General features: G+C 43.1%; 1 protein-coding gene across 1 annotated transcript in view; it reads right to left on the bottom strand.

The window, feature by feature from the left end:
• MSH2 (mutS homolog 2) overlaps positions 1–18,716 on the bottom strand; it is a 191,566-nt gene that overhangs the window by 64,716 nt on the left and 108,134 nt on the right. Inside the window, exons 9-10 of the mRNA XM_089676428.1 lie at positions 13,576–13,699; positions 5,502–5,652 (exon numbers count right to left, since the gene is read on the bottom strand). Coding sequence (XP_089532554.1) covers positions 5,502–5,652; positions 13,576–13,699 — 275 coding nt within the window. The remainder of the gene's footprint in view (positions 1–5,501; positions 5,653–13,575; positions 13,700–18,716) is intronic.

The following is an 18,716-nucleotide window of genomic DNA, read 5'->3' as shown; positions in this document are numbered from 1 at the left end:
GAGAGGCTGTAGGCTGCTTGATTCTCATTCCTGGGGATGTCCAGAGCTGTGAAGGTGAGCGTCTCTCTCTCACTGGGAGAGGAGTGGCCAGTGTATGGGGGCCATGGTAGTGGAAGGTTCTCTTGGGTGGGGGGGGGGCAGGGGTGTTGTTGGTCAATGCCAGGCTCTCTCTGGGGTGGGGGGCAAATTTTGTGCTGCCTAGGGCAGCACAAAACCTAAATACACCACTGGTCAAGGCATATGTATTCCTTTGAGAGGGCTCTTTATAAGTATCTTAGGAAAATTCAGTTCACATCAATCCAGCCTGAATGACTAGCATGTATGTATGATTAAAAAATATTAGTGGGTTCCAGTGTACTAAAATTTGTCACGTTCTCCAGAAGGAGGATTCCTGAAACACGTCGAGTCCACATGTGAATTGTAATCGGAATCTTGGCATGTTGTGAACCCCATGTGCAGAGTAATTTTTAATGATGTGTAATAGATTTTTATCGGTACATAATAAAGTTTACGGTTCTCAGTTTCTCTTTTATATGTCCACACAAAGTCCAGGACTACATATTTTGTTCATAACTGTACATGATTTGCTGGGATGTGGACAGAGCACACACGGCCTGGGTTTCTCTCCTGCTATAGACTTGCGTTAAATTTCTCCTAGGCTGACCATACATTAATCCAGGGCTTGGCCAATTTTCTTTGAATCTAGGAGCCAGCTAAAAAGTTAGGAGGCAGTTTTTTCTTAGTGTAGCGTATGTTGTCAGCACTCGGGGCAAGGAAACCTTTGAGCGACAAGCTTCAAGCAACGCGATTTGCAGCGTGACGGCTAAACTGCACCATGTTTTAGTTGCCATTGAAATTAATGGCACCTGAATCTGGGTTTTGCTATTAGAGCGATTCTGCCGCTATCTCAAAAAACCCAGGTGTGAATGGAGCCTTCCTGGCTCACACCTATGAGATTCTGGATGAGTTTTCAAACTCACAGATTCACATGACAGGCTAGATATTATGTATTCTTTTTGAGGTCGTCCGCACAAATGTGATCCACACGCATTGTATTTTGAGTACCATTGCGAAAAGGGTCCTGTGCGAGTCCAGTGCGCTCCTGTACCTTTAAGGAGGGGGAACTCCCTCAGGTCCATCTGCCCTTGGTCTATCCTTTACATACATGTGCCTCTACTATGGGGGCTCTCAAAACTGTAGAGTTTGGAATTACAGAATATCGGGGTGCCGTGGCGAGGCTCTGTAGCTTAACCTCGTCGGCGGTATGATTCTTTCCGATTTTTGGTGCTGAAAGCGGTACCATTTTTTTGCATGGAAATATGTAGTTTTTTATTGTAGGCTGTAATTTTTAGGAATAACTCACTGAAATCTGTCCGAACAAGAGTCTAGTAAACATTCCGGGTATGATAAAACTTGAAACACGAAATCATAAATTATAATTTAATAAATAATCATAAAAAATAATAATATAATAATAATACATTTAATGCAATAATATAATCAAACCAAAAACACTGAAATTTGAAATACAGAGGCAAATTCGCACATCGCTGAGCAAAGTCGCAAAATCGTTTTCAGTGTCTGATGATGAATTTCCCCACGAATCATTATCACTCAATTCTGCAAGTGGTTCTGATTTACTATCGCTGTTCTCTAGCCGGTCTAAAACCGCTTTTGACGTAAAGGGACGCTTTTTGGACGCCATGGACTTTTCTAAGTTTCCAGGCAGAAAGAACAGTCAAAATGCAGGCAGAGCACAGGACAAAGCAGTAGGGACAAAATATATGTGAAATGCATTGAAACAGCAATGACAGCAAAAATGACATTTTTAAAAAATTTCAAATTTCCCGCCGGTTCCGGCGCCCGTATGTCCCGACGTCACAGGGACCAAAACAGGGAAGCCGGATGCCGGCATCGGCCGGAGGAGATGGCTGGGGACGCTGCAGGGGACACATCGTGGGAGCGCAGGACAAGGTAAGTGCTGCAGGGACTCACTGAGCAACACCGCATGGTAAGCCCGAGTGTAGGTCAGGGTTACCGTTCTTGGTACTCAAATTTTACCCCGAGCTACACTCGGGAAAACCGCTAAGGGGGTTAAGCATGTATTTGCAAATGTGTGCTAACTAAACCCCGGTTTTTAATGCATACTATTAGACAGGTTAATTTGGTTTGTTTGCAAGCTGGTTGGCAAGTTAAATTTTGGTGCAAGAGTACAGTGGAGGTGAACGAATGTGTGAATGTCTGAAGAGTTTGAGCAATATATACAGACCATCGTACCTCAGCACTTTGAGTAAGATCATCCACCTCCAGGCTGCACCTTTATCCATGCTTGAGGGACCCCTGCATACCAGGAGTACAATATATAACGCGCTTTCAATTAGCGCATCTGGTTAGTGCGCACTCTGTATATTTATTACCTCATCCCAAGGAGAAATAATATTCTGGGACTCCATACAAGTTATTTGAAGATTGTACTTGATTTTAAGATATTATAATACTTCTACGCATGTCATGCTCATGCGTTTTTCATGAACATTCACACACTAATTCATTCGTTCACCTCCAGTGTACTCTTGTTACTATTCATGTTTACTATATATATGCATAACGCATTTATTTCATACATGCGTCTAGAAGACATACATTAGGCTTTTTGTTCAACTTCTAGCGCTGCACCAAAATTTACTCTGTTATCTGAAGGCATTGTGGTTCACCTTTTAGTGTGTTCAGCTGCTTATTCCATCAATTAAGTTTAGCGCTCGCTTTATCACTTCATTATTCTTGGTTGGCAAGTTAAGCCAGGAATTTTTCTATTTTGTTGTTTGACATGTGTCCCCCTTTCATGTGCTCCTTGCTGTGAAGGCCAGTTACAGACTGGGGCAGTGGCCATTTTTTGTCCTGTGCGAGTTGGTAGCTGAGGGTTCCAGACATGCAAGCGATAGAGTGGCATGCGGGGATAAGTGTTCGCATAAGATTGCTATTGACATGCATGTTTGCGTTGAAGTCAATGGGAGGCGTGTTTGCGTTGAAGTCAATGGGAGGCAGCATGTGAACCCAGGTGCCTGGAAGCAATTTCTAGTCGCATGGGCAACCTGGTGCCTGGGATTTTTCGAGCCCTGCATTATTCATTTTTTCCATTCAACCAACATGGTTTATATATTAAAAACACAAGCAAATCCTGTTCTACTAGTGAGTAATAAAGACTGCAGCAATCTTGGGACCATTTACACTTTTGTAAAATAGGTAATTGCTGTGGATTGGGTACCATGGGAGAGTGCAGCATCACAGAAAGGATTGGGAGGGTTTTATTCTAATGCAAAGCTGCATCAATCACAGCTTCTGACATAAGCAATGGCAATTGTTAGCGAGGGTGGCTATGTTCTAAACTTCTGGATTGGATTCTTACATGGCAGGTTTCCTAGAAGCGCTACCCTGCCAATTAAATACTGCTTCCTATTATGTTCTACCTCTTTGTACAAGAGAACAAAAATTGTTCCAACTCACAGGGATGCTCTAAAGTGCTAAGTGACAACAGAGCCAATAAACACCCTCTGGAGCACAGGTTAATTTGCTAGATCTGCTGTCCTGGTACAAGGCAAAAATCTAGAGGTATACAAGACCGGATCAGGCCACAAATACAGCGCATCCAAATGAAAAAGAAAACTCTTGATTACTGGATGAACCAAAGACGGTGACTCTCTGTCCAATATTTAAAAGTAGGGATATCCTGTTTTGGTTGGACATCATCTTTAAAGTACAGCAAAGGGGAAAAAAATTAGCGTATAGATTAGAACACCTATTGGGTTTTTATCGTTGTCTGCGCTCCCATTAGGGAGATTCATCCTCTCTATTTGTCCGGTTTACTATTATTATTTAAAGTGAAGGGGAATCTTTGACTGTGGACACTAGTTCTGGTGCCCTAGTGGTCTCAAGGGTTTCCCTTAATCAGGGGGTATTTCCTCTCACTTCCTGTTTAGGCTAAGGGACAGGAAGTCAAGGGAAATCTCTAATGGGACACAGAAGGCAAAAAAACTGACAAGGGTTATAACCCACCCTTACACAACAAACACTTTACTCCAGCGCTAGGAAAGGACTCAGTAGACCCAATAGGAATGTTCTGGAACTTTCTGGAAAATGCACTGCTTGCTGCCCTCAACAGACCGGGGTGGTCCGAATACACTGGATACAAATGGAGAAACAGAAAAAGGGCGCACCGACCTAGTGCATTATTGTTTAAAATAATTTATTAAAGAAACAAAAATAGGTATCATACTAACAATGGACATGATAACACAGGCATTTTAAACTGAACAAGATGTACGATCCAAACAACATCTGAGTCCATACGATGGAACCCTGGATGACCAACTGGCTAACGCGTTTCGAGGACACAACCTCTTCCTCAGAGCCAACCCTCTCTGAGGAAGAGGTTGTGTCCTCGAAACGCGTTAGCCAGTTGGTTATCCAGGGTTCCATCGTATGGACTCAGATGTTGTTTGGATCATACATCTTGTTCAGTTTGACATGCCTGTGTTATTATGTCCATTGTGAGTATGGTACCTATTTTTGTTTCTTTAATAAATTATTTTAAACGATAATGCACTAGGTCGGTGCGCCCTTTTTCTGTTTCTCCATTTATACCCCACCCTTACTCTATCCAAAAAGAAAAAAAAAAGTTTTGCCTTTCGTTCTACATTAAATTTTTAGGTGGACCCTTGAAGGCAATAAAAGGTAAAGCATACTGTCTCATGTTACCCATTTCAATTAAAAAGAGCTCTGTGGAGTGTTGATATGCTTGAATAAATGGTTAATATGGAAAAAAAAAATAGTAAATTGTAGAATCAAAGTCAGATGCCGATGATCAGAGTGTGCTAAGTGGGGGATCTTTTGATGCCATAACTTGGAAATAAATGAAACATTTGGATACTTTGAGTTTAATGTAGAAAGCCTCCCTTCATTTGAAAGTGGTTGTAAACTTCAGACATGAATTATGAACAAAGCATTTCCCTCTATAGTGTGTACTTCTCTCAATCCAGAGCACCAAGTGTCATTTCTGTCTGCTGCTTCATTCCTCATGCTATCTGCATGAGTCACTTCTGACAGGTTTTCCTGACACCAACAGAAAAAAGGTGACGGGGGAGAGCTCCAGCACTCAGCCTGTAACTGATGGGGGGGGGGTCCTTTCCCTACAAACACACTTCTAGACACACAGAGAGGGGCTCGGGAGCGAGCATGCATGAGTACCCCCATTGCAAGTGGCTTGATATGGTGGCACTCAGCAGGGTAGAGGGGCCAGGAGTGCTGACAAGGAATCCAAGAAGAGGGGGATTGGGGCTGCTCTGTGCAAAACAATTACACAGAGTAAGTAAGTATGACATGTTTGTTATTTAAAAAAAATAATAATGCAGAAATACTCAGACATCATCTGCTCATAGGCAAAACGGACATTGGCAAGTGTTTTGTAAACTGCCGAAATCTTGACTCGTGCAATACGCTAATACCTGTTGGTGAATCTCACTCCGTTCTTCTGAATGTCAATGGTGGAGAACTTCTTATTGTTTCTCAGAGCCTTTTCTTCCTTGCAGGTCACACGAAAATAGTGACCAAGCTGCGCATTGGATTCAAGTTTAATACTTTTTCCAGCATCCAATCCTAATTAATAACAGAAAATAAAAAGACAAGTTCAATCAAGGTAGAAGCTTTAGCAAAATTAATTCATTTAAAGTGATTTACTGTCATTCTGCCCATTTCTTGTGTGTGAGCCCGACATGTCATTTACACAAGCCCTAGGGCAGGGGTGTCCAAACTATGGCCCTCCAGGTGTTGAGGAACTTCAAGTCCCATGAGGTCTTGCAAGACTGACATCCACAGGCAAGACTCCCAGAGGCATGATGGGACTTGTAGTACTTCAACAACTGGAGGGCTATAGTTTGGACACCCCTGCCCTAGGGGGACACGTCGTTTGCACAACCCCTAGGAGGACACGTCGTTTACACAACCCCTAGGGGGACACGTCGTTTACACAGCCCCTAGGGGGACACGTCGTCTACACAGCCCCTAGGGGGACACGTCGTCTACACAGCCCCTAGGGGACACGCCATCGCACAAAGTGGGCTCACAGTATTCCAAGACAAAGCAACATTTCGTTTCGGCCCTTTTTGAGAACTGAAACAGGAGGCGGGCATTCCGATCGTGTGACCGATGTTATTGGCTGTCACAGCGGCCACATGATTGAAAGCTCTCATTTGCAAGTATGCATTGGGAGCTTTCCATGACAATTTAGTTTCCTATGCTGGGAGCGTGCAGGGAGCATGCTCTCAGCGCAGTAAACGCTTTACCTATAGATGAATATATGTGGCCGCTCGGCATTAAAGAGCCCACCCACCGCATACATGTGTGCAGATGAAGGCCGGGCAGAGGGCGTGATGAATGGCGGAAGTGGTTGAATAATATACAAGGATGTGTAAATCATATCGCCCTACGTCCGGGACATCCAGTTCTGCTGCCGGGCAGGTTTTTTTTTTTTTTTTTTTTTTTTTAAACGTTTAGCCCTGCTGAGGGCAAGCAGCAGGGTTTACTTTGTGCAGTAAGATTTTCATGTCAATTTTCAGTGCAATTCTCAAAGGTAGTTGTTCAGCAGTTGAGATACCATTCAAATCCGTCTTCCAGCCACCGGTATGCAAAACCAGATATAAATTGCATCCTATGTGAACAGATATCTCAGAATGCCAATATACTCTATGCTGTGTGGGTTTGGAATGCATCAAACTTGCAGACGAACCTTTTTTTTTTTTTTTTTTTTTTTTAACCGGATCAAAATCGCAACACATAGCTGTAAACATTCTTCATAGACATCAATGTATTTGCAGATGCCATACAAATCTATGCCTTATGAATCTAAGACTCCATTCACACCTGGATGTTTTGGGATCACAGCAGAATCGATGTGATTCTATCTGTGATCTCAAAACGCTCTACAACTGCAAAATGCAAATTCAGGTGGCATTATATTCAATGGGACCCTAAAACGCAGTGCGGTTTTGCCGTGATTGTCACACAATTTATTGCGCAGCAAATATGCACCTAGCTGTAGATGCCATTGAAAATAATGGCACTTGAACATGTGTTCTGCGATTGTAGTGTGTTTTGAGATCGCAGGCAGGATTGCAGTGATTCTGCCACGATCCTCCAATGCCCAGGTGTGAATGGAGCCACACAGAGTGGACGCCGGAACTTGATTTGGCTGCTCAGCATGCATTTGTACTGAGCACCGATATGCTTCCATGGGTGAGGGTAACTTTAAAGAATAAAGCTTTTTTTTTCCTCACTGGGACCGGCATCTAATTTATTCGCTCAGCAGATGCGCTTCTGCTGAGCGTTAAAAGAGCCCAACGCTCCCATTTGCTGTTGAGCACCCAATCGGTGCTCATCACACTGCAAGGTCTCTCCCCTCCCTGCTAGCCCCCCGAGTGTGGTGCTGGAGACAGGTAGAGAGGTGGGAAGGACAAGTAGATTGTCATGAGGGACAAGTAGATAGGAACACTGATTTAGTCCCTTGGACAAGTAGTTTTAAAAAAAATTTCCACACCCCTGAATATCGTAAATACAATTTCACTGAGATATAGGGAAAAAAAGTCTAATAGATCTGAATGTCTTGGTTTGCCTAGCAAAAGTTGTGATTAGATAAACATAGTTACTGGTACTAGTACTATTTACATGCAGTTTGCATGTTCTCCCTGTGCCTGCGTGGGTTTCCTCCCACACTCCAAAGACATGCTGGTAGGTTAATTGGCTCCTGTCTAAATTGGTCCTAGTATGTGTATGTATGAACGTGAGTTAGGGATCTTAGACAGGGGACTGATGTGAATGTACAATATATGCTTTATGTAAAGCGCTGTGTAAATTGATGGCGCTATATAAGTACCTATAATAAATAAAAATTGTGATCATTTTGACCCCGCAGGGTGAGATCTTGCGTGGAGCCCCAGATCAAGGGAGATTATCAGTGGTCTTGTATGTCTTCCATTTTCTAATTATTGCTCCCACAGTTGATTTGTTCACACCAAGCTACTTGCCTATTGCAGATTCAATCTTCCCAGCCTGGTGCAGGTCTACAATTTTGTTTCTGGTGTCCTTCGATAGCTCTTTGGTCTTCACCATAGTGGAGTTTGGAGTGTGATTGTTTGAGGTTGTGGACAGGTGTCTTTTATACTGATAACAAGTTCAAACAGGTGCCATTGATACAGGTAATGAGTGCAGGACAGAGGAGCCTCTTAAAGAAGAAGGTACAGGTCTGTGAGAGCCAGAAATCTTGCTTGTTTTTAGGTGACCAAATACTCATTTTCCACCATAATTTGCAAATAAATTCTTTCCAAATCAGCCAATGTGATTGTCTGGGTTTTTTTTCTCATTTTGTCTCTCATAGTTGAGGTCTACCTATGATGCCAATTACAGGCCTCTCTCATCTTTTTAAGTGGGAGAACTTGCACAATTGGTGGCTGACTAAATACTTTTTTGCCCCACTGTATATGCTGACCTGCATTACACTTATTCCTGTCACCAATAATTACAGCGATACGAGATGAACAAATGAACTATATTTTGACCTTCTCTCTTTCGTCGCCTTACATCTAAGGTCTAAGCAATATTGCCACAATATAAACAAAGCTTCATCTGACAGCACTAATGCTACATACAGCACGTCTCACGGGAACGGCAGATGACAGTACAAGCTAAAGTTACAGCAAGATGTATTGAAAGGGCCTATGTGCTCTGACAGCCCAATGTTACTTAAGGATAATGATACAGAAAAAACCAATTACTTTAGTCATCAGAAAAATTAACTCCTGAAAAGCCATGCAGTGTAGATCTACTGCACATATCGTAATTTGTTGCATGGCCAGTGCCAGGTATCCTGGCTTTACTTCTCTCTGTAATACCCTGTGAATAACATGTGCAGCAGAACACGAACATGTGCCCAGTGCTTGGACAAGGTCATCCAATCAGGATACTAAACTTTAGAGTGGAGAGACTTGAGAAAGGGGGACATGCCCCTGAAACAAACATCATCATGGCAATCCGGGAAGCATGATTGGAGCTGTCATTGCTCTGGGAGCTCTGCTGCCAATCTCAGATCAAACTTCCTGGATTGCCATGATGCATGTTTCATGGGCATGTCCCCCTTTAATCAGTCTGTGCCGAGGCAAACTCATCACTCCCATTGACTTACAACCCCCATGACTTTTGTGGGTCAGAAAAAAAATCCCTACAACAAAACACAATGTAATGTAAATGTGATTGATATAACAACAGTTGGCTGGTATGATTACATCTATGTAAGATCATCCACAGGTATACAGTGGGGATCGAAAGTTTGGGCACCCCAGCTAAAAATTTTTATTAATGTGCATAAAGAAGCCAAGGAAAGATGGAAAAATCTCCAAAAGGCATCAAATGACAGATTAGACATTCTAATAATATGTCAACAAAAGTTAGATTTTATTTCCATCATTTACACTTTCAAAATAACAGAAAACAAAAAAATGGCATCTGCAAAAGTTTGGGCACCCTGCAGCATTTATAGCATGCACTGCCCCCTTTGCAAAGCTGAGACCTGCCAGTGTCATGGATTGTTCTCAATCGTCGTCTGGGAAGACCAGGTGATGTCAATCTCAAAGGTTTTAAATGCCCAGACTCATCTGACCTTGCCCCAACAATCAGCACCATGGGTTCTTCTAAGCAGTTGTCTAGAAAACTGAAACTGAAAATAGTTGACGCTCACAAAGCTGGAGAAGGCTATTAGAAGATAGCAAAGCGTTTTCAGATGTCAATATCCTCTGTTCGGAATGTAATTAAGAAATGGCAGTCATCAGGAACAGTGGAAGTTAAAGCAAGATCTGGAAGACCAAGAAAAATATCAGACAGAACAGCTCGCAGGATTGTGAGAAAAACAATTCAAAACCCACGTTTGACTGCACGATCCCTCCAGAAAGATCTGGCAGACACTGGAGTTGTGGTTCACTATTCCACTATAAAGAGATACTTGTACAAATATGGTCTTCATGGAAGAGTCATCAGAAGAAAACCTCTTCTACGTCCTCACCACAAAAATCATCGTTTGAACTTTGCAAATGAACATATAGACAAATCTGATGCATTTTGGAAACAAGTTCTGTGGACCGATGAGGTTAAAATTGAACTTTTTGGCCGGAATGAGCAAAGGTACGTTTGGAGAAGAAGGGGCACAGAATGGAATGAAAAGAACCTCTGTCCAACTGTTAAGCATGGGGTTGGATCAATCATGCTTTGGGGTTGTGTTGCAGCCAGTGGCATGGGGAACATCTCACGAGTAGAAGGAAAAATGGATTCAATAAAATTTCAGCAAATTTTGGATGGTAACTTGATGCCATCTGTGAAAAAGCTGAAGTTAAAGAGAGGATGGCTTCTACAAATGGATAATGATCCTAAACACACCTCGAAATCCACGGGGGATTACATCAAGAGGCGTAAACTGAAGGTTTTGCCATGGCCTTCACAATCTCCTGACCTCAACAATTGAAAATCTATGGATAGACCTTAAAAGAGCAGTGCGTGACAGACAGCCCAGAAATCTCAAAGAACTGGAAGACTTTGTAAGGAAGAATGGGCAAAGATACCTCAAACAAGAATTGAAAGACTCTTGGCTGGCTACAAAAAGCGTTTACAAGCTGTGATACTTGCCAAAGGGGGCAGTACAAGATATTAACTCTGCAGGGTGCCCAAACTTTTGCAGACGCCATTTTTTTGTTTTCTGTTATTTTGAAAGTGTAAATGATGGAAATAAAATCTAACTTTTCTTGACATATTATAAGAATGTCTAATCTGTAATTTGATGCCTTTTGGAGATTTTTCCATCTTTCCTTGGCTTCTTTATGCACATTAATACAAATTTTTAGCTGGGGGCCCAAACTTTCGATCCCCACTGTATGTAACTATGCAAAAAACTATCCACACCTGGAATTCAGCTTTGGAGACCAGGCCTCGCTGTAGTGCACAGGTCCATCCTGCTGTTCTGGTGACGTTGGAACACCCAGTACTATCAATGTGGTACAGAGGTGTGCATTTATACTGCAGGGACCACACAAAAGTTGCTCACATCACGTCTGTGTTTCTGCATACCACTGTGAACAATTGTCATTTATTGTGCCCTGTTCACACCATACATGTGCAGCTTTGTGCAGAAAAACACAGTTTTCTGCTTCATTTAGACGTGCAGTTAGGGGGCAGCAAAAATGCAATATGCAACGGATGGAGGTGTTTACATGCCGCTGTCATGATGCTTTGCTCCCGTGGCAAAGTTTACCCGACATGTAGCAAGCCCACCGAATTTTACACATTGAAGCAAACTGGGTAGTGCCATAACCGTGTGCAATGTACCCAGTTGTGGTGTTTGTTTGTCGGCAAAAATGGGGTTTAAAAAGGCATCGCTTCACAACCTCACTGCCGGTCAGTAACTTCTGAAATGTGGTCCAAATGCTGATTGGGCTTCAGAAGAATGATCCGAATGCTGATCATGCTTCAGAGGAAAGGGAGATTTAGACGCACTCATGTAATTAAAGTGGTTCTAAAGGCTGAAGTTTTTTTACCTCCATGCATTCTATGCATGAAGGTAAAAAACCTTCAGTGTTCAGCCCCCCCCTTATACATACCTGAGCCTGATCAAGTGGTGTGCACAAGAGCAACGGCTCTCTGGGGTCTCTGCCTTCTTATTGGCTCACACCGCTATTTATCACAGCCATTGAGGAGGGAGCAGGGGGTGGGGCTGAGTCACGGCTCTAAGTGTCTTATGGACACGCAGAGGCTGTTCGAGAGCGAGCACGCACAAGTGCCCCCATAGCAAATGGCTTGTCATGGGGGGCACTCAGCAGAGGGGAGGAGCACCAGTGGGAAACCCGAGGAGGATCGGGTTGTTCTGTGTGAAATTATTGCACAGAGCAAATAAATATAACATTTACCATTTTTTTAAATAAAAATTGTACCTTTACAAACACTTTAACAAGAGGGGACCTGTGAGGAATACGAGCGTTGACTTGTTAAAAGGTGCAGATTGCAGGCCTCTCATCCTGATCCTGGCAGCACTACCTAGGGTGTCACTGATCTGGAGCCTAAGTGGATTTATTTGTGTCACAAAAATATAACAAAACTCCAGTCATGAAGGGTTAAAACATTAATGACACCAGCAATGCTTATTTATAGCAAACAATTGCAAGTCTTTGCTGATAAAGCACAGCGATGGGCACGTGCCTAGTAAACGGAGTATTAATCTTCATTTGCTCTCTGACTTGAAATCCATAATTACATTGAATAGACACACAAACCAGAATAGCTTCAGCACAGCTGGCAATGAAAGACCTCGAAGTGACGTTGCAGTGTAGGGCGGATTATAAATTTAGTAGATAGAATTCACAGACTGACTTCTTCGCAGCAACTGGACGTCCAAGCCAGAAACACATTCAGTGACAAGGTGATGTTCAGTTTTTGGAATTTTTCCAAATTGGCTAAGAACGTTCAAAATGTTTTTGCACATTGGCTCATCCGTAAGAGTGGGGGGGTCACTTCTATTTCAATGAAAGATTTAGATCTATATTAACAGATTGACTGTTCTTTGATTAAAGCATTATTATACCCAAAAGCAAACAGCGGTCGGGACCTTTCCGTGAGGTGTCAGTAAATGTGCCAGGAGGGCGCAGGGCGTGCTTTCTAGGCACGTTTGTTTATATTGGGTACACAAATATGCGGCTTCTTAGCATCAAGGTCCAGCCGCTGAGAGGCTACATGTTTGCATACCGTCAGTGCCAAGGAGTTAACTCCTAGCTATGACGACTGCCTTAGTTTTCACCTGGTGATCCAGCCAGTAAGTTGCCTCTGCAAGTTGCTGCAGAGGCTAGGTGCAGCTGCTGGCCCTAATCACTATAATGTCAGGTCGACAGTGGCTGCAGCTGTTCGCGGCTCTCTGCACAGCCAGTGATTCCCTGTGGTGATCGCTGCCGGACGCACACATTGCATCCAGTAGCGATCATTGCAAGCAATCGCTGCCTGTGCAGAGCCATGAACAGCTGCGGCAGCCGTGGCCTCACATTATAGTGAATGGGGGCCGGTAGCCGCACCTAACCAATGAAAGTCACATCAGGAATCTCTGATTCCTGCAGCTACTATGCACAGCAACCCTAATCGCCAGTGTGAATGTAGCCTAATACAGCTTTAGACAGTTTATTTGAATACAACGAGATTGTAATTCACAGACTTGACACTTTAAATCCTTATCTACAGAGCAGAAACAGGTAAGAACGTGCAAGAAAAAGCTTCTTAAAAATCCATGCAGTAAATAGGGCTGAGAGGACTTGCGGGAAAAAAAACAAGATTTTCATTAGTAAATGGATAACCCGGCATTCTCTGGAGTGTTGAGCAGATGTGATTGCGCAAGAACTATGTACTTCTCATATATTCTATAACACAGTCTACTGACAGACTAGGTTTATCTAGTGACCACAAAAGTGTGAAACTCCAGGTTCCTCATACACAGAGATGACGACTTACCCAACTCCTTGGCCGCACTATTAAGAGATCCCTGCATGTTCTTCTCCAGTCCATCCATCTTCTCTCTCAGTTCTGTCAAGTTGGGATCAAAGGACGGCTTTACCAAAAATTCATGGTTTTCCACCTGAGAAAGAGGAATCCATCTGTTTATAAGCCCAGAAAGAATATATACACATGGTGTAGGAGGAAACTGGAATACCTGGAGGAAATTTACGCACACGCAGGAAGGAACATGCCAACCCTATGCAGGTAGTGTCCTGGCTGGGTTTCGAACGTAGGACCCTACTCCTATCCACTAAGCCACGGGAGGGGGGGGGGGCTCCCAACTACTAAGCTACTGTACCCCCCACCATGACTACTATAATTTTGAATATATTGTATACATCCAATAGGGCAGCACAGTGGCTAAATGGTTAGCACTTCCGCCTGGCAGTACTAGGGTCGCTGGTTCAAATCCCGACCATGGCACCACCTGCCTGGAGTTTGCATGTTCTCCTCCGGGTTCCTCCCACTCTCCAAAGACATGCTGGTAGGTTAATTGGCTCCTGTCTAAATTGTCCCTAGTATGTGTATGTATGGATGTGAGTTAGGGACCTTAGATTGTATGCCCCTTGAGGGTTAGGGACTGATGTGAATGTACAATATATATGTAAAGCACTGCGTAAATTGATGGTGCTATATAAGTACCTGAAATAAATAAAAATAAAATACAACCCTAATCTGCAAAGCAATAAACAGCAACTACATCAAGTAAGATGCAGAAACTGTTCAGGTATTCTGACAGCTGCTGACGGCAGATGTCTGAATACTACATATCCCTGTGGGGGGGGGGGGGGGGGGGGAGAGGGACTTGTCAATTCATGAAATAGACCTGAAGCAAGTGAAAATTCTGGTACAGATGTCTCAACACTCAAGTAACAAAAGGTGTAAGGGCAGCACAGTGGCTAAGTGATTAGCACTTCCATCTAGCAGCACTAGGGATCTCGAATCCCAACCATGGCACTACCTGCCTGGAGTTTGCATCCTCCGGGTACTGTGGTTTCCTCCCACACACCAAAAACAGTTTGGTAGGTTGATTGTCCTTAGTTTGTATGTATGAATGTTGGTTAGTGACCTTAGATTGTAGGCTCCTTGAGGACAGAGACCAATGTGAATGTACAATATATATGTAAATATGTAAATGTAAACTGACAGTGTTATACAAGTCCCTGTATTAAATAAATAATTTATAGAAAAAATAATAACGGTCCTGCAAAGCAAATTAAATCAGATGTAAACCTTTACTAAATGAGGTTTGGTCAGCTAAAGCACAGAGTATTTTATTTTCGTTGTTTGAAGCATCCTATTACTGCGGATCTTCTGCAGTTGCTTCCTATGTACATGCACTTCAGTGATGGCTGCATGACATTTCTCAGGGTGGGTTTCCTGATGGTGGTAACAGTGGACCATGATCGCGTAGTGGTCTCCATTTGAAGTCATTATCATAGGGTGACAATACAGGGGCCTAGTAGGGAGATGGCAACATCGCCCCATAACAAAGTGCCTAAAAAAAGAACCCTCATAGCAGGATCACCAGATATCATTTCAATGAAAGCTGCAGATCTGACAATGGATTTGAACATCTGTCAGGTTTTTATTCCTAGCACTGTCATTAGGGAGATTTGGCCTCTCTCTTTGTTCTGTTTACCATCATCATCAAAAGTAAAAGAAAATACTAAAGTTTAGGTCCCCCGAAGAGCGAGAGAGGGGAACTTCCAATGGGGACACTAGTTCTGGTGACTTGGGGGGGCCCCAATGGATTCCTCTAATTTACAGGGATTCACCCTCACTTCCTGTTTTGGCTATGGGACAGGAAGTGAAGGTAAATCTCACCAAGGGGACACAGATTGCAAAAAAAAAAAACTGACAGGGGTTATAGCCCTCCCGTACTGTCTCCAAAAGGGAAAAAAAAAAAGTTGTGTCTATAGTTCTACTTTAAAGTTCTAAAGGCTAAAGGGTTTTTTTTTTTACCTTCATACATTCTATGCATGAAGGTATAAAAACCTTTTGTGTGCTGCTCCCCACACAGAACCCCCAATACACATCTGAGCCCACTCTCTAAACAGGAATGTGCACAGGAGCTTCGGCTGTCCCTGGTCTCTCTCTCCTGACTAGCTGAGAGACAGCCAATGGCTCCCACTGCTGTCAATCACAGGCAGTGAGCCAATGAGGAGAAATCGGGGAGCGGAGCGGGGCCGAGACGCAGCTCTATGTGTCTTATGGATGCATAGAGCAGGGCTTGGGAGCGAGCACACACCCAGAGGCGAACTGAAAACTCATGGGGCCCCCGGGCAATAGGGGATCATGGGGCCCCTGTGTCCTTGACCACACCCAAAAAAGCCTATGAAAAAGGTACCAGGGGCATCTCATGGGGCCCCTTACTGACCCCGGGCCCCCGAGTGCACAAGTGGTCAGTCCGCCCCTGCACGCACCATGGTCCCCATAGCAAGTGGCTTGCTTTGGAGGGCACTAGTTATGGGGGAGTAGCCAGGAGTGCTGCCGAAGGACCTGAGAAGAGGAGCCATTACACGCAGCAGGTAAATATGGCATGTTATATTAAAAAAAAAAGACAAAAAGCTTTAATATCGCTTTAAAGACTATGTGATATTTTAGAGGCTGGGTTTACATAGACTAACTTTGCAGCAACTTATGAAAATGCTTTTTTTTTTTTTTTTTGTTTCTACACCTCCTAATGGATATACTGGATATCTTGTTACTTCTTGCGGTTTGTTGCAGTATCCTTCCCTATATAAAGAATGAAAGAAGAAGAAAAAAAAAGGTATAAGCCAGGAGCTGAGCAGTGGAATGGCTGCCGATTTACTACAAAGCCCAGTGGCACCGTTGGGAAGCAACTACTGCACTATTGTGCTGTCACTTGATAAATGATTGATAAGAAAATGGTCCTGTACACTATACTCTACATGACCCGGGGCTGCAGCTCGCTTGGATAGTTAAAATGTAGCCGCAGTTTTGTGGACAGAGCAAAATTGTATGAAAAATTCATCGACCTATGGGAAGATGCGTCCAACAAATAAGGAGCAATAAAAATTCTCGTACAGAATAACGGCCAAATAACACACAATTCTACACTGAGCGGTTCAAAAAAAAGGAAAACATTAAACCAGACTTCTAAAAATACACAAATGGCCCTAAAATATATATTACAAAAAAAAATAAAATAAATAAAAACTTACTAGAAGCATCAAAGATGCATCATCATCAGTGAGCAACCCTTTGATTAAGGGCGGTAAAACCAAGCGGTTGAGCCACATTTTTTTTTCAATTGCTCTCCCTTTAGCCGTAAAGTGGCAGCCAGGGGTGCACACATGCTGCAGCTGCAATTCTTTGCAGGAGGAATTATAACCACGTCGCATTCCACCCCGCAACTGAATGGGATCTTGCAGGAACCGCATGCAATGCACATTGTTGTGGCATTTAGGGGGTTGAAACAGGCATTAGGGAGACAACAGATCACCACCTGTCAAACGCCTCTGAAAAACATTCCGTGTGGATTGCTTTTTACAGAAGCAGCAGTCCCTACTGTTAGCGTAAACAAGACCTTGAAAAGGCTTGTCACACACACACCACAAATGAGAATTTGACTTCAGAGGATACAGTTTATAGCAAGACACTGTGTTCTTTTCTGACATCACCTTCACCCAACACAATGAAGCAAAAGAGGGAGGTTGCTGAACACAAAAACGAAAAAACAGACTGCAGTCTAACCTAGAAGCCACATTGCTAAAACTGGCAACAGTGGATTTCATAAAACTGACTTGGAACAGGCATGCCTCTAAACACAAAACTGATTTATATACAGTACCTTGAAAAAGTATTCATACCTCTTGAAATTTTCTACATTTAAGTTTCAACCAAAAACGTAAATGTATTCTATTGGGATTTTATGTGATAGACCAACACAAAGTGGCACATAATTCTGAAGTAGAAGGAAAATGATAAACAGTTTTCAAAATTTTTTACAAATTATCTGAAAGTGCGGCGTGCATTTGTATTCAGTCCCCTTTACTCTGATACCCCTAACTAAAATCTAGTGGAACTGGTTGCACTCAGAAGTCACCAAATTAGTAATAATACAGCTGTTCTCTGAAGCCCTCAGAGGTTTGTTAGAGAACATTAGTGAACAAACAGCATAGTGAAGGCCAAGGAACACACCAGGCAGGTCAGGGGTAAAGTTGTGGAGAAGTTTAAAGCAGGGTTACGTTTTACAAACTATCCCAAGCTTTGAACATCTCACAGAGCACTGTTCAAACCATCATCTGAAAATGGAAAGAGTATGGCACAACTGGAAACCTACCAAGTCATGGCCATCCACCTAAACTGACAGGCTGGGCAAGGAGAGCATTAAGCAGAGAAGCAGCCAAGAGGTCCATGGTAACTCCGGAGGAACTGCAGAGATCCACAGCTCAGGTGGGAGAATCTGTGCACAGGACAACTATTAGTCGTGCACTCCACAAATCTGGCCTTTATACAAGAGTGGAAAAAAAAAAAGCCATTGCTGAAAGAAGTCCCATTTGCAGTTTGCAAGAAGCCATGTTGGGGACACAGCAAACATGTGGAAGAAGGTGCTCTGGTCAGATGAGACCAAAATTGAACTTTTTGGCCTAAAAGCAAAATGCTATGTGTGGGGGAAAACTAACACTGCACATCACTCTGAACACACCATCCCCACCGTGAAACATGGTGGTGGCAGCATCATGTTGTGGGGATGCCTTTCTTCAGCTGGGACAGGGAAGCTAGTCAGAGTTGATGAGAAGATGGATGGAGCCAAATACAGGGCAATCTTAGAAGAAAACCTGTTAGAGTCTGCAAAAGACTTGAGACTGAGGCGGAAGTTCACCTTCCTGCAGGACAACGATTCTAAACATCCATCCAGAGCTACAATGGAATGGTTTAGATCAAAGCATATTCATGTGTTAAAATGGCCCCTTCACAGTCCAGACCTAAATTCAATTGAGAAGCTGTGGCAAGACTTGAAAATTGCTGTTCAGACACTCTCCATCCAATCTGACAGAGCTTGAGCCATTTTGCAAAGAAGAATTATTATACAGCAGGATTTTGTATGGCACCAACAGTTTGCTCAG

This window comes from Staurois parvus, unplaced genomic scaffold (genome assembly GCF_062004578.1).
Source record: "Staurois parvus isolate SC_StPar_1 unplaced genomic scaffold, SC_StPar_1.0 ptg000169l, whole genome shotgun sequence".
Lineage (NCBI taxonomy): Eukaryota > Metazoa > Chordata > Amphibia > Anura > Ranidae > Staurois > Staurois parvus.
The sequence above is the reverse complement of the archived record's forward strand: the minus strand, read 5'-3'. Positions and strand labels throughout refer to the sequence as shown.